We start from the raw sequence: 14,947 nt of genomic DNA, 5'->3' as shown, positions 1-14,947 counted from the left end.
GTAACTCTTTTGACGGAGATGGTGTCGTGAAATTACAGCCAAGAGGTTGTAAGCGCTCTCTTCGAATCCAGCCCGGAAGGATCGTTTATTGCTGAGATGCAAGGGAAAGTTGTAGATAAACTAAATTTACATTTTTTCCCACCTTTATGTTGCTACAACTACGCGTAAGACTGTTATACTATAGGAATATAAAAATGAACAAATCAAATTATATAAAATGCAGAGTGGGCGATTGTGTGTTTCAAGGTGTGATAATGGGGTTTAACATAAACGAGGAGGAGGCCCATGGAGATATGTGGATCGTCAGTAAGCCGTGGCGTGGACAACGTATTGGTAAGAACATTTCTGTATCTTATGCTTTATGAATGTGTTCTGAGAAATACTTGTAGGTGACAATGTACAAATTGTCGCCGGCGACAATTTGTGCAGGGGCTGTCGGCACAAATTGTTGCCGGCACAATTTGCCACCGGCACAAATTGTCGTCTTTCGGTAGCGACAAATTGTGTAGGCATTGATGGCACAAATTGTCGCCGGTGTAACAGTAATCCAAGTCCCCCAGGAACCGAGGTCCTTCGGTTCCTGGTAATGGTTGTCTGTAGGACTAACATTACTTGGGAATAGTAGTCCTACAGGGACTTAGGTTCCTGGCCCATAATTATAGTAGGTAGGACTTGTATTACTGTCGGACTTTTATTCCTGTTACACCTATGACAGTAATAAAAGTCCGGCCATTTGAAAGTCCTATCCTTAGCCAATAATACTGTTAAATGATAAAACTATAAATGTATATGAAATCCTTCTGGTGAGCCATATATGAGACAAAAAATAAGTAGTTTGCAACTTCAGCTCGTCTGTGTAGTGGTTAGCGTGCAAGACTATGATAAGAATTCATGAACCTACGGGTTGGAGACCTACCTTTGACATTTGACCTTCCCCCCCTTCCCCCTAATTATAAATTGTAGCAAAATGTTTAATGATGTTTTTAATGTCTAATATGTGTTCGAAATTCCGTGCTCATTACATTTACAACTTTTTTTGTCTTGTCTTTTAAGTGTCAAAGCACCAAAATAGCAAAGGGTTATTACAGAACATTATATACATATATTGCAATTTTCAATTTCTAAACTGTCTTGGTTTGTCTTAAATCTCAGCCCATACTTTCCAAGAGCAAATTTCCATCGAGTTTGAGTTTTTTTTAAATTTCAGCGAGTGTAAACCGAAAAATAAATCTAAGAACGGAGATCCCGCGTTTTATGTAAAGTGATTTTTCTCTTAGGAATAAGGTTTTGAAAAAGAGAGAGAGGGACAGAAAATAAGAATTTCGACGCAAAACACAAAAGGTACACCCCAGTAGAAAGGACATGAAATAATATCATCCCAAGAAATGCACTGCATGACGTCACGCTTAGCCCACTGCGCATGCGTGCACTTTTAATGAGTTGCTAGATTGCCATAGGAAAATGAATGGGTTCGCGATTCGTGGGTATACTTCGTGATAATTGACAAACTAACGGCCTGATGCCGATAGACAGCAACGCTGTGCTATGCCTCAAGCAACTCCTGACCAAAAAATTCTGTTGTACACACGTACTAAGAAGTTTGCCGTGTATTGCCTAGCCTACCCTCAGCAAAAACGCACATATTTTCAGAAATAGTGATTTTAGACGGTAGATTCACTCAGAAACAAAGGCAAACTCATTCGTTGCCAATAGCACCAGCAGATAGCAGCACCATACACAGTCTGATTAAAAACTTTCATGGCAATTGAAGAACTTTTACCACTGTACAATGGAGTTCAAAAAAAGCACTTGGCACAAATGTGAAACTGCCCAGTGCAAGGCCAAGAATTCAATCAGTATTTTCAATCATATTGTCAGATTCTACATAAATTGACTGACAATATCACTACTCAGTATTTAACTTATCTCTTAATCCAAAATTCCTATCATCATTTAATAATATTGCAAAATTCTTCTTTCAGATTGCTATTAATTTTAAATTTTAATGCTGCAACTGTTCCAAAATAATCTTGTAGTAAAGGAAAAATGCAAATAAGAAGTGGAAGACCAATTTTACCCACTTTATTCAATTATTTGAATATAAAAAGAATAAGATCACGATTTAACAAATTAAAATAATCTTTCATTATCTCTTTCATGAATAACATATTAAACAAAATTAAAGTTATAAATTAGTGGTAATGGCTTATTCTGGAATATATGACCTCTGCACATCATCAGTACCTGACTTGGTACAGTATAGTGACTACTTGGATACAGAGTTAGATTTAATAATGTAACAATAACAACAATATATATTACGATAAATTTCTCTGCACATGTCAGACGCTTGTTACCATGAACTAACACTACTTGACAATGGGCTGAGCACTAATCACAGAGTCTGTGTGCGATGCCATTGTTGTGCTGTGATTGGCTAGTTGAGTCACGTGAAGCCCTACTGTAGCGCCCTCGCGTATCGCGTGAATGCTGCGCATTTCTGGCCATGACACTGTACATATACCTCAAAGGATGAAAATAAGGGATGACTTTGGATGGTGCCTTATTTTGTTAAAAAAAAATCGGGCAAACCAGGCTCATACATATTGTGCAATGAGGGAGGAGTACGCCAAAAATATGCGTTAACACGTCAAAATTTGCGTTTACTAGATGAAAAATACACATAAAATAAATAAACTGTTTTTGTTTCTTCATTTATATGCATATAAACTGCCTATCGGAAAACATTGTAAAATATAAAGATAAAATGTCATATAAATACAATAAAGCAAACGTTTATTATATCTTTAAAACTAGCATGTCTCTATATCTATTTATTCATGTCATTTCTTGGTGTAAACTATATAGGACATGCGTTACTAAAATGTTAGGAACGCACGTCCCATTAGGACGTGCATTACTACACGTAGGACTTACATTACTTGGGAGCCTTCGTCCTACGGACATTGAATCCTAGTAACGTATGTCCTAGGACTTCCATTCCTAGCAATGCATGCCCTAGGACTTGCATTCCCAGGACTTAATGTCCGGGCGGACTTGCGTTACTAGGACGTGCACTCCTGCCACACTGGGCTAGTTGGCCTAGTTAGACACTTTTGGTCTTATAGAGCCAACTAGGAATGATTTAGAGTAAAGAAAATGGGCTCAAAGCAAGCCCCATGAACTAAGACACGTATACAACGTCATTATTTTTCATAAATAATGCCAAGTGGCTCACAACTTGACAAAAAAACGCAGTTGACGTCAGGGGGGCCAACTTGCCCCGCCACGGGGAGTAGACCCTGGCACACGGGCGCCAGGCGTTGCAGTTTACTACACGCACAACCGTAGCGGAATAAATTTATGAAGCGTTGGTACAACCTGGGAATTATATCCGATATAATTCCCTGGTACAACCGGGCACTGGGTAATAAAATAAACCAATTTATGTGAGCAATATGTAATTAACAAATGAAGGCGATACATGTAGTAGAAAGTTGAATTCCCAATGTCTTCTGAAACTGAGTTGGCAAAGTGTTCTCCGTTAGCAAAGGCGACTCAAGACAGAGTTAACTATCTTACCAATACGCTGTCCACGATGCTGCTTACTGACGATCCACATTCCTCCAAATGATTCCTTTTCATTCATGTTAAATCCTATTACAACACCTGCAAACCAGACCACATTAAATTTAATATGATTTTGTACAATTTTACTTTAAATTTTAAACGCATTGTAAAAAAAAGGGAAATGCACAACAAAACAGTAATTACACCAGACCTTTCAGAAAGATACCCATCAAACACGTCACGTTGGTACCACGTGGTCAATCCGTCGCTTAGACTTATAACGTGGTAGCAACGTGCTAGACACTTGATCCGAACGTGTTCGCTGGGTAGTGTATTGGTTGTCGATAGAGAAAAAAATCAAAAGTTTACTTTACCTACAACCCTGCAATTCAGCAATAAACGTTCCTTCTGGGCTGTATTCAGAGAGAGCCCTTACAACTTCTTGGTTGAGATTCCACGACTCTTTCTCTGTCAAACTAGTAACTTAAGCCAGGTCTGCAGGCCGCATATGTCTTATCGTGGCTGTCGACATATTTCTCACCAGTGTCTTTATGCAGTGGTACATAGCGGGACTGTAGGCAGTCGGTAGTTGTCTTAGTACTGAAAAAAGTCACTATCATTTTATACATTCCAAAGCATTCCAAAGACACCTTTCTGTAAAAGTTAACCTCTGATTTCTGTCAGTGACGCTCACATTATGTATGATAATTTCTCTTGTACCACATTAACCATAATTTAAATCATGACGACGTATATTTGTCAGTGCATAGACAACGACTGCTTACATAAAGTTGCCCTATATTATAACACACACCTTGAAAACGGGTAGTGTGGTCCGATATACCGGTTAATCCAGGATCCTTATGTGCCGAGTCTGGTAGTTGGGTAGGCCTGAGTACCTTTGCAAAACATGATGTTGGGTCAATTTCACTTGTGGACGGTATATACCTTTTACCATGACATCGAAAACAGAAAGTGTGCATTCAGACCCCGAGGTAGTGCAAATCCCTGTGCAGGGATAGTGACTCATTGCCTGGCAAATTCGGGTGTGTTAAAAAGTAACGGGTCCCTTGAAAAACCCATTTCTTTAGGTTGGAAACTCAGAACACGGACTTGTGCTTACCATTGGGAACATTTTTAAGGCTCGTTACACATCTATAATTTTTATCCTACCTTTGTGAATCAATCGGCTGATGAACTGTCCTAAGCTGAAGCGCACCACCTACATGTATGTCAAATCACCAGTCATTTATTTCAAAGCCATACGCGTGCTTTGCGCACCCAACGAATCGGCACCTTTCGTGGTTGTTAATTAGTGATAGTCAAATATTGTGCAAATAGATGATGAGCTTTTTCCGGAGCATAGAGGTAAAAGGTTTCCACCTGAACGATGATTGAGACTTGCCTTGGTGTTCATACTAGTATTATTTATCCCACTAATAAATATCTGTAACATTTTTGTACAGTTTGTTTACGGATGATAAACAAATAAATAAATAAATAAATAAATAAATAAATAAATGATAAGATGAAGATAAAGGGGGAAACCCACTGTGCCTGGTGTATGCGGGTATTTTAAAAAGAATCAGTATCAATTGTTGAAGAAGTGTCTGCATAGGGCAGGCCGCTTTGGGGATGTACAGCCGCATTTTGCAACCTAACAGTAACACATTTGCAACCGGTTGCAAAATGCTGTCAGTTACAAATGCGGCGTTACAGGAGAAACACATTGAAGAAATGAACACAATTTTTTGATACATCTGTGTTTATTATTTCATCTACATGTCCAGAGAGGGGACGTTTTATAGACGTAATTATTATACCTCAGCTCATAACAAAAATCCATTTCTAAAACATGAATCATACAATTTTTGAAGGTGTTTGAAAGCATTGTGTAACCGTCACTGACGTGACCTATACAGTGGGTAATTGTGAAATGACCCATTTTCCAATTCTTTAAATTTAGATGACCTTATTTTGTCTGCAGAAGGGAGCTAACTGCATGCATACATATATAATATAATAGTTTCACTGCGCGTATCGTGCCATTACACAAAGACACTCGGAAGACGTATCCCACAATGTCGACAGCCACGATAAGACATATGAGCCCTGAAGACCTGGCTGAAGTCACCCGTTTGACAGAGGAAGAGTCGTAGAATCTCAGCCAAAAGGTTGTTAGGACTCTCTTTGAATACAGCCCAGAAGGATCGTTCATTGCTGAGTTGCAGGGGAAAGTTATAGGTTAGCTACACTTATACTGTTTCCACCTTTATGTTGCTAAAACCACGCATAAGACTAAATTTGGAGAAAAAAATTTGTTTTGCTATTTTGGTGCATTTCTTCCTTTTTCGTTTGAAATGTAAAAAATGAACTAATTAAATCATATTAAATGCTGGTCTGTTGTGGGTTTACAGGTGCGGTAATGGGGTTCAACCTGAGTGAAGAGGAAGCCTTTGGAGGAATATGGGTCGTCAGTAAGTCGTGGCGTGGGCAGCGTATTGGTAAGAAAGTCTGCGTTCAGTCGCTGGTCTAAACGTATAACGTCTTTGAGGGGAAATTTACAAAAAAATTTACCCCCACTTTTATATACTTTATGAATGTAAGCTGGGAGATAGGTGACGGCCATTCGAGCTGTCTGTGTCGAACTAGAAACTACACTTACATGTTTAAGAGCAGAGATATTAGCCCCAAGCTATCTCTGAGGGATCGTTCTTACGCACATTGGGTATGCACATTTTGCTCACCAAGGTTTGAATGCGCTTATCCCTGATGATATTTGTCTTTCTCCAGAGTTTATGTAATTGTTCTTTCGCATTTATCGTGTGGCATGTAATTTGTAATGTCAAACATTGCTAATATTTCGTTGTTTACTTATGAAATACAGGTATACAGTATATCTAATGAAGCCAATCAACATTCGCAAATTATAATGATTTTACTGAGGAGTTTATAGAATATAAACTTCGGTGAATTTTGATTGAATAGGTACAAGATTGTGGCAGAGGGTAAAAGAGCACACTGGAGACAGAAACCTCTGCATATTCTCTGTGGCAGAAAGAGTTGGACCCAACAGAAGATTAGGTTTTACAGTGGAATCTTGGAAAATATGCCATGTATCAGGCATCGTCGCAACAGAAAAGATTACGATGGCCGAAGATTGCATGGTATCTGCGTTTCCTTCCCGTGATGTGCAATTTGAACGCCTGCTGCAATATGACACCAAAATACACACAATTAAACGTGAAAGATTTCTAAGAGCTTGGATTGAGGGGAAATCGACCATTACTTTGGTTGCTATTGGCAAGACAGGAGAAATCGTCGGTTATGGCGTCATTAAGCGCGATTCCAACTATACCAATCTTGGTCCAGTTTACGGCGAAACTACCGCCATTATGAAAACCTTACTTTTCAGTTTAATCGGCAAGACTACTTCTGGTGAAATTATTAGTACGTACGTGCCCATTGGGAATGAGATTTTGCAAGAATTACTGAGTGAGAATAAAAGCACACTTAAAGTTGATGACGAATGTACTCGGATGTTTTTCCATCATGAGGTGAAGGCTCCTGTGGAAAAGATTTTCGCGATTGCGTCACCAGACGGCAGTCATTGCTGACGTTCGGTGACAAGACATTCATTGAAGCTTTTCTGACAATTAAACTATATAGTAGGATAAAAGGACTTAGTTTGGTAAATGGGTAACATAGTGAGCGAAATTTGGTCGAATACAACTTAGTTGAGATTCTTTGTTGTCACTGTTAAAGCAGAATTTAAGCTCAGTACGTTTTGTGAAATGTGCCTCAGATGTGGGCTGTTCATCTTGAGTTGAAGAAAACGCCATGAACAAAAATTATGAATTTCAAGGGTACAGGAGGAGACAGGATTGTGCCGGAAGTGACATGTGGTGGTGTAAGACGTGAACCTGAGTGGAGGTGAACGGGAGTGAAGATGTGGGCTCAGAGAAAAAAGCAGTTTTTCCAGAAACATAGTGAGGTAATATTTTTTCTTTTGGTATTTTGGGCAGAAAATACTTGTAGAAATAAAAGTTACATGATATGAGAACGTGTTACGATACTTGAAGGTGCAAAATCGTGCTGAATTTGCAGTCAATTTGTTTTGACGTATATGCTGCATCGATAAAGAGAGTCAAGGGAAAAGAATTCCCGCGAGGCTGTAAATCGGTACCCTCTATTGCAGATGTATATGACGTATTTGTATGTTGACAAAATACATTTCACTGTGAACCTAAATGCCGTTACAATACGGATGAGGCTATTCAATTGTAATTGAGGGTCGTATATAAAATAGATTAATTTTTGGGATATTGAGAAACACTATTTAACTTCGTATTCGTGCGGTGGCCGTGCAGCTGCAGGCGGCGGTTCACATTTCCCTCAGCCTTTACGATTTATTTGTCAAGTTTAAACTTTTGACAATTTCTCTAGAACAATTCCCACCTGTAATACGACAACGCAACCCTTTACACTTTCCGCCTGTCATGTTTTTACTTTTTACTTTTGGCAATTTCTCTAGAGCAATTTTCACTTGTAACACAACAACGCAGTTCTTTACACTTTTCGCCTGGAGAGGTGTTCTTTCCAACAGAACAACCTTCTGCTCATGAAACAACCATGCTATCTCAGATGTGAATCCCATAGAGCATCCCTGGGACGAGTTTAGGAGGAAAAGACAAAAAGAAGAGATCCAGCGTCAACCAGTTTCACTAAATGACACAGGCTTTGACCCAAGAGTAGACCAGAATTCTTCATAAAAAAATTGATAGTACTTGTCGTGTCGCCGACCTTCCTGTCAACGGGCCACAAAGGCCATTAATGACGAAGATGATTGTATAGCTATGTTATCAAATAATTTGATGTGTGTAAATGCTTGAAATTTCTTTCAGATTTCTGTAGGAAGTTACAAGTACTTTTATTCAATTTGGGTTTGTATACAGATCACAGTTCAGGCGTTCTCGTTGAGAAACACTAAATAAATTAGCACAAATGTGTTATATCTGTGTTGATTGTCTTTTCTGCAGTCTGCAGATGGGACGTTTAATTAATAATTCAATGTCAGGACTATAAATGGTCACTTTAAAAAAACATAAAATTTGTGAAGGTGTGACAACCTTAAAGCGATAGTTTACTACCGCAGACCAGTTCCTTTTTATGTTAATGGCCCATTTTCAATGCTGTCAAACGAGGTGACCTAATTCTGACCAAAAACGACTGCATGCAATGTTACGTGCAAATAGACCTACGGGACACTTGGAAGGGAATATCCCACCATGTCAACAACCAAGATAAGACTCATGGGCCCTGAAGACCTGGCTGAAGTAACTCTTTTGACTGAGATGGTGTCTTGGAATTACGGCCAAGAGGTTGCTAGGGCCCTCTTTGAATCCGACCCAGAAGGATCGTTTATTGCTGAGTTGCAGGGGAAAGTTATAGGTAAAGTAAACTTACATTGCTTTTTGCGCTCATCCTGCTAAAACTACGCCCAAGACCGGAGAAAGTTTTTTTCGTGCATTTTATTACTTAAATGTGAATTTTAAAAAGTTTACTTATTGAGAATGATCTATTGTGGGTTTCAGGTGTTATAATGGGGTTTAACCTGAGTGAAAAGGAAGCCTTTGTAGGAATGTGGATCGTCAGTGAGTCGTGGCGTGGGCAGCGAATTGGTAAGATGTCGCCTGCCTAAAAAGTTTAACGTCTCTGAAAATATATTTCACCCCACTTTCAGATGTTTTATTCATGTGTGGCGAGAGATAGGTGACAGTCGAAGGGTGAACAGAAGGGTTGTTCTAACATGATTACATGTATTCGGTATGCGCATGTTGCTCACCAAGGCTTGAACGCGTTTGTCACCTTTGATATTTTGTCTTTCTCTAGAGTTTAAGTAAGTCCATTGTTCTTTCGTATTTATCTTGAAGAATGTGATGACGTATAAGGCTTAGTACCCCTTGTTTACTTAATAGGGATAATAACTCTTCGTTTTGGCCAAAAATGAATTTTCCTGGAGTAAACAACAATTTTCCCGTACTTGCCAATGGTTAATGAATCCATTTTAACATTCAAAGTTAGTTCCTGTTTTTTTTTATCTAAAAAGTTTTTTTTTTTTTGTTATAGTCTCTTAAGAGATTATAACAGAGTATAGCCATCAATGGAGGTCACGTGGTCTAAAGACAAGCTCAGCTATCAGGATAATAGCTATAACTGCCGTTTCTCTTGTACAACAGAATATATTATATTTCTATGAGTTGTTCACTATGTTTTTATTGTGAAATATAGATCTCATACGAAGAGTTATTATCCCTTTAATGTAGCAACGTAGGTTAATTTTGACTGAATAGGAACAAGATTATGACACAAAAGAAAGAAGTAAATTGGAGATAAAAACCTCTGCGTATTCTCTGTGGCAGAAAAAGTTGTAACGTACAAAAGATCTGAACTTATGAAATACGGGTATACAGTGAATAATATCCAATGAAGCCAACCGACCATCTGCAAATTATAATGCTTTTACTGGAAGTTTAGAATTTTTGTAAATTTTGATTGAATAGGTACAAGATTGTGGCAGAGGATGAAAGAGCACACTGGGGATAGAAACCTTTGCACATTTTCTGGGGCAGAAAGAGTTGGACCAAACAAAAGATTAGGTTTTACAGTGGAATCATGGAAAATATGCCATGTCTCCGGTACCATCGCAACAGAAAAGATCAAGCTGGAAGAAGATCATTGTGTGGTATCAACATTTCCTTCTCGTGAAGTGCAGTTCGATGGCCTGCTTCATTATGACACCAAAATACACACAATTGAACGTGAAAGATTTCTAAGAGCTTGGATTAAGGATAAATCGACCATTACTTTAGTTGCTATTGGCAGGACAGGAGAAATAATCGGTTACGGCGCCATTAAGCGAGATTCCAACTATACCAATCTTGGTCCAATTTACGGTGAAACTCCCGCCATTATGAAAACCTTACTTGTCAGCTTAGTCGACAAGACTACCTTTGGTGAAATTATTAACACGCATGTTCCCGTTGGGAATGAGATTTTGCAAGAATTACTGAGTCAGAATAAAAGCACATTTAAAGTTCATGACGAATTCACTCGGATGTTTTTAAAATATGAAGTTAAGGCTCCGCTGGAAAAGATTTTCGCGATTGCGTCACCAGACGGCAGTCATTGCTGACATTCAGTCACAAATCATTCAGTTATTCCGTAATAACAAATGAAATTGTATAATAGGGGAATACAATTAAGGTTGATAAATGGGTATATTAGTGAGCGAAAATGTTCTTCAGATGATCTTAACTATAGATCTTTTCTACTAAAATGGCTTTGAGATTTCAATCTCACCTAGGCCGATTTTAATCCCACGTATATTATCACGCAACAGGTAGAGTTAAAAAAAAACCAAGTCTGGTCGGAGTATTTCTATTGAAGTTATGCCGTTCTTTCAGTTTATATTATATTATTATTACGATTTATGAAGCTATACTTTTTTGTTGAATGTTAATTTTTTACATATTGGCATTTTCAAGGTGTGACTTTGAACCTCCATGGGCCTGAAGACCTTTTTAGACACATTTTGAATATCCATGATACTTATATATTATTTTATTTTAAAAAAAATGTAAAAAATTGGTTGTGTTAAGAGAATCTTATTTTGTGCGCTACCTCCATAATGAACATAACAGCAAAACCATGTTACTTTTGATTATCAAACTTACAGAAAAGAAACATTTGACTAAAATACAGCTTGAGTTACATTTTTTTCATAAAATGTTCATTTTCCAGATTTCAGGATTTCCAGGTTATGCAATTGAAGTCTCGGGGTTGGGCCTTTGCTACAAACATATTCCTAATGTCTGTGACCTGTTGTGCATTATTACAATTTGACGTTGATTTTGCTGTAAAGCTCCACGTTAAACTGCATCAAAACTGATAAATAACCTATTTTGTGCATCATTATTTGCTTCATTGACCTAGACAGTTACATTATTGTGTAATGGTCCAGTTACGATCTAATTTTGTTTATTTATTTATAAGCCCTTATACCCGTATATCTTCCAAATATATATATACTAGCAGACAACTGCTGCATACACATTGCTGGCTGTTAGTTATACGCAATGCATGGCGTGAATAAATGTGTGAGGAACAAAAGTCTAACTATGTCCACAGTCAGGATAAGACTTATGCGGCCCGAAGACTTGACTGATGTTACTCGTTTGGCAGAAATGGAGTCGTGGAATCTCAGCCAAGAGGTTCTTAGGGCTCTCTTTGAATCCAGCCAAGAAGGATCGTTTATTGCTGAGCTGCAGGGGAAAGTTATAGGTAAACAAAACTGACACCTATTGCTTTCCGCCGCCATGTTTTTCAAACCACGCCTAAGTTTTCTTTCCTTTTGAATAATGTATGAAATGAAAAATTGGATTACACTAGCCTATATTTTAATAATGATGATAATTTTAAAAATGCAGAGTGGTCCCTTATGGTTTACAGGTGTTGTAATGGGATTTAACCTGAGTGAAGCGGAAGCCTTTGCAGGAATGTGGATCGTCAGTAAGATGCACCGCGGGCAGCGTATTGGTAAGAAAGCATCTGTAACGTAATTGTGATGGTTGAGCACGAATGCTAGATTTTTTTTTTTTGGGGGGGGGGGGCGTGAAAATACGATACAGGAATTTCTGTTTAGAATCGCTCGTCTAAATGCACCGCGTCCTCAAACAATTTGAATGCTGTATTATGTGTTGTAGATAAATGAAAGTCGTTGAAGCAGCATGGATATGTATCGGGAGTGGGGCTATTTGATCCCTACCATTATAACTGATTGGTCTGACACGTTTATATATTTTTTGCACTTTTTGCTCTTTCTCTAATATTTGTCTTCTGTTGTGAGAAATGTAACTGTAATGCCATATATTGTTATCTCTTTAATTGTTTATGAAATACGGTTTTATTTCGACCTGCAGTAACCCATAGACCCTTATACCCGTATATCTTCCAAAACATGTATCTTCCAAACAATTATTCAATAATGCATGTATAGGCGTGCTGATTTAAAACAATGAAAAAACCTCTAAAGTATAAAATTTCGGCGTGTATATTTTTTCGATGCAATGTATGAGCATATGCAACTCAAAGCTTTACCGTCTATGTAACACCTTGTTACCTTTCATTTTGAGGTGAGACAGCAGTAGGTATATAGGGCATAACTGAACAAGATTTTATCACGAAAATTGACAAAATGTATTGGAAATCTATAGGCTACAATTCCGTGCCGCCATTAATTACAGACTTTCATTGAACTGGCATTATTTTGCTTTATCTACGATAAAATCTGAACCAAGACTTCAAAAAAGAATCACTGGCAGACTTTAGGAGTACTTAATGGTGTCATTAAATCGGAAAGAGAGAAAATTGAGAAACCGTTTTTACCCGCAAATCGCAGTAAGGCGACATATGTATAAATGTTAATTAATTTAGTCTCTAAACACTAAAGCTTTATTTAATACCGTAGAGAATGTATGCAAGGCACTAAACAAGGAGTATTGGGCGAAGGATAACCATAACCTTAAGCACCTCATTGTATGTCAATATCAACCTCAATTTACAATGGTTTTACTGTGAAACTTCGGATATACTAACTTCCGTTGATTTTGATTGAATAGGTTCATGGTTGTGGAAGAAAAGAAAAGTGTACACTGATTTCACAGTGTTTGGCTGTAATGCAGACTACATGCATATTGTAAGACGGCTTCAAAATTTTGGCCATTCTGTGTCTTGTCAGCTGTTCTCACATTTTAACGTAAACTGTCAAAACTCACCCATTCGGTAATGAATACCTTATTATACTGCACAAAACGCCATCCGAAATTCAACGGTTCGTGTCAGATTTACGTTAAGTCGCTCAAAGAAAACCGTAGGACACATAATGACCTATTTAACGGTTTATTCGATGAAGTTTGCCAACTACATGTTCTAGGTGAAAACTCCAACTTCTGAACCCTTTCCCATAACTCGTGTCCGTCTTCTTAGCTCTCCTAAGAGGTCTCTCTCTAAAATGTCATCCCAGATATTAATTCCAAAGGCCAATATCCCAAATTTTTCATCTTAGATGGATCCAATGCTGTATTGCGCGGTGCAGACAAATCTTAATAACTCCAGTTGTTAATGTCCACTGGCTTAAAATAAGTACATGTAAGGCTATAAAACAAGTCGAGTGCACAAGTCTAGGGTTATTTTTGTGAACTGAACACTGTATCGCTTGTATTTATTAGTTTATAAAACCTGCCATCCGATTTGAATTTTACAGAAAATAAATAAAACAAATTAAAGTGTGCCACGTAGCACTAATGGAGGCTTTATCAACCCTTAAAAATTAAATATAGACAATGTTTTTTTTTTTTAATTTAACCTGCGTCAGTTTTGATCTAATAGGTACAAGATTGTGGCAGAAGATAGAAGAGTACATTGGGGATAGGAACCTAGGCATATTTTCTGTGTCAGAAAGAGTGGTGCCGAACAAAAGATTAGGTTTTACAGTTGAATCATGGAAAGTACGCCATGTATCCGGTACCATCGCAACAGAAAAGATAGAGTTGTCAGAAGATTGTATAGTATCTGCGTTTCCTTCACAAGGCGTGCAGTTTGATGCCCTGCTTCAATATGACACCAAAATACACTCCATTGAACGTGAAAGGTTTCTAAGAGTTTGGATTGAGGGGAAATCGACCATAACCTTGGTTGCTATGAGCAGGGCAGGTGAAATCGTCGGTTACGGCGTCATTAAGCGTGATTCTAACAATACCACCCTTCTTGGCCCACTTTATGGTGAAACTCCCGCCTTTATAAAAACCTTACTGGTCAGCTTAATGGGCAAGACTACTTTTGGTGAAACTGTGGACATGTGGGTACCTGTTGGGAGCGAGATTTTGAAAGAATTGCTGGCTGAGAATAAAAGCACGCTTAAAGTTCATGCGGACGTGACCCGAATGTTTTACCATCATGACGTGAAGGCTCCACAGGAAAAGATCTTTTCAATTGCGTCAGCAACAGCAGCTCATCATTGTTAATATTCAGTGATAAAACATTCAGTCAACTTTTAGTGATGCCATGTGAAATAACAAATACGATTTAAATAAGGGGAGGAATGATTTGAGATGAAAAATATGTAAATGAGTAAGCGTTTTTTTTTATACAACTTAGAACCAAAATGAAAAATTAAAACAACAACTTAAAATATATCATTAAAATTGTAACAAAAATTAACAACTGGGTTAAAAGATATTGATATTAGGAATTAGAATACTTTCAAAATACAATATCAAATTTGTTTGAGTGTACATGAAGGACGTACTAGGAAGTA

At 37.9% G+C, this 14,947-nt stretch overlaps 3 protein-coding genes across 4 annotated transcripts; all 3 read left to right on the top strand.

The window, feature by feature from the left end:
* The first annotated feature begins 15 nt into the window (after nt 1-15).
* On the top strand, nt 16-7,769 carry LOC106180712 (uncharacterized). 2 transcript variants are annotated; one of them, XM_087009028.1, is made up of 3 exons: nt 16-333; nt 5,988-6,074; nt 6,559-7,769. In XM_087009028.1, exons 1-3 carry the CDS (start codon nt 147-149, stop codon nt 7,185-7,187), a joined length of 903 nt encoding a protein of 300 aa, XP_086865154.1. In that variant the 5' UTR covers nt 16-146; the 3' UTR covers nt 7,188-7,769. The 2 variants fall into 2 exon arrangements, with proteins under 2 accessions (XP_086865154.1, XP_013420241.2); XM_013564787.2 differs by lacking the exon at nt 16-333 and adding an exon at nt 5,463-5,814 and having other exon boundaries at nt 6,559-7,767.
* Nucleotides 7,770-7,780: 11 nt separating this feature from the next.
* LOC106180711 (uncharacterized) lies at nt 7,781-11,203 on the top strand. Its single transcript, XM_013564786.2, has 3 exons — nt 7,781-9,021; nt 9,165-9,251; nt 10,134-11,203. Exons 1-3 carry the CDS (start codon nt 8,859-8,861, stop codon nt 10,763-10,765), a joined length of 882 nt encoding a protein of 293 aa, XP_013420240.2. The 5' UTR covers nt 7,781-8,858; the 3' UTR covers nt 10,766-11,203.
* A 547-nt stretch (nt 11,204-11,750) lies between these two features.
* Nucleotides 11,751-14,654, top strand: LOC106157516 (uncharacterized protein F36G3.2-like). The gene is made up of 3 exons (XM_013533193.2): nt 11,751-11,913; nt 12,082-12,168; nt 14,020-14,654. The coding sequence occupies exons 1-3, from the start codon at nt 11,751-11,753 to the stop codon at nt 14,652-14,654; spliced, it is 885 nt and encodes a 294-aa protein (XP_013388647.2).
* Nucleotides 14,655-14,947: the final 293 nt, after the last annotated feature.

Source organism: Lingula anatina, chromosome 3 (genome assembly GCF_051362555.1).
Source record: "Lingula anatina isolate TDL-2025a chromosome 3, LinAna3.0, whole genome shotgun sequence".
Lineage (NCBI taxonomy): Eukaryota > Metazoa > Brachiopoda > Lingulata > Lingulida > Lingulidae > Lingula > Lingula anatina.
The sequence above is the reverse complement of the archived record's forward strand: the minus strand, read 5'-3'. Positions and strand labels throughout refer to the sequence as shown.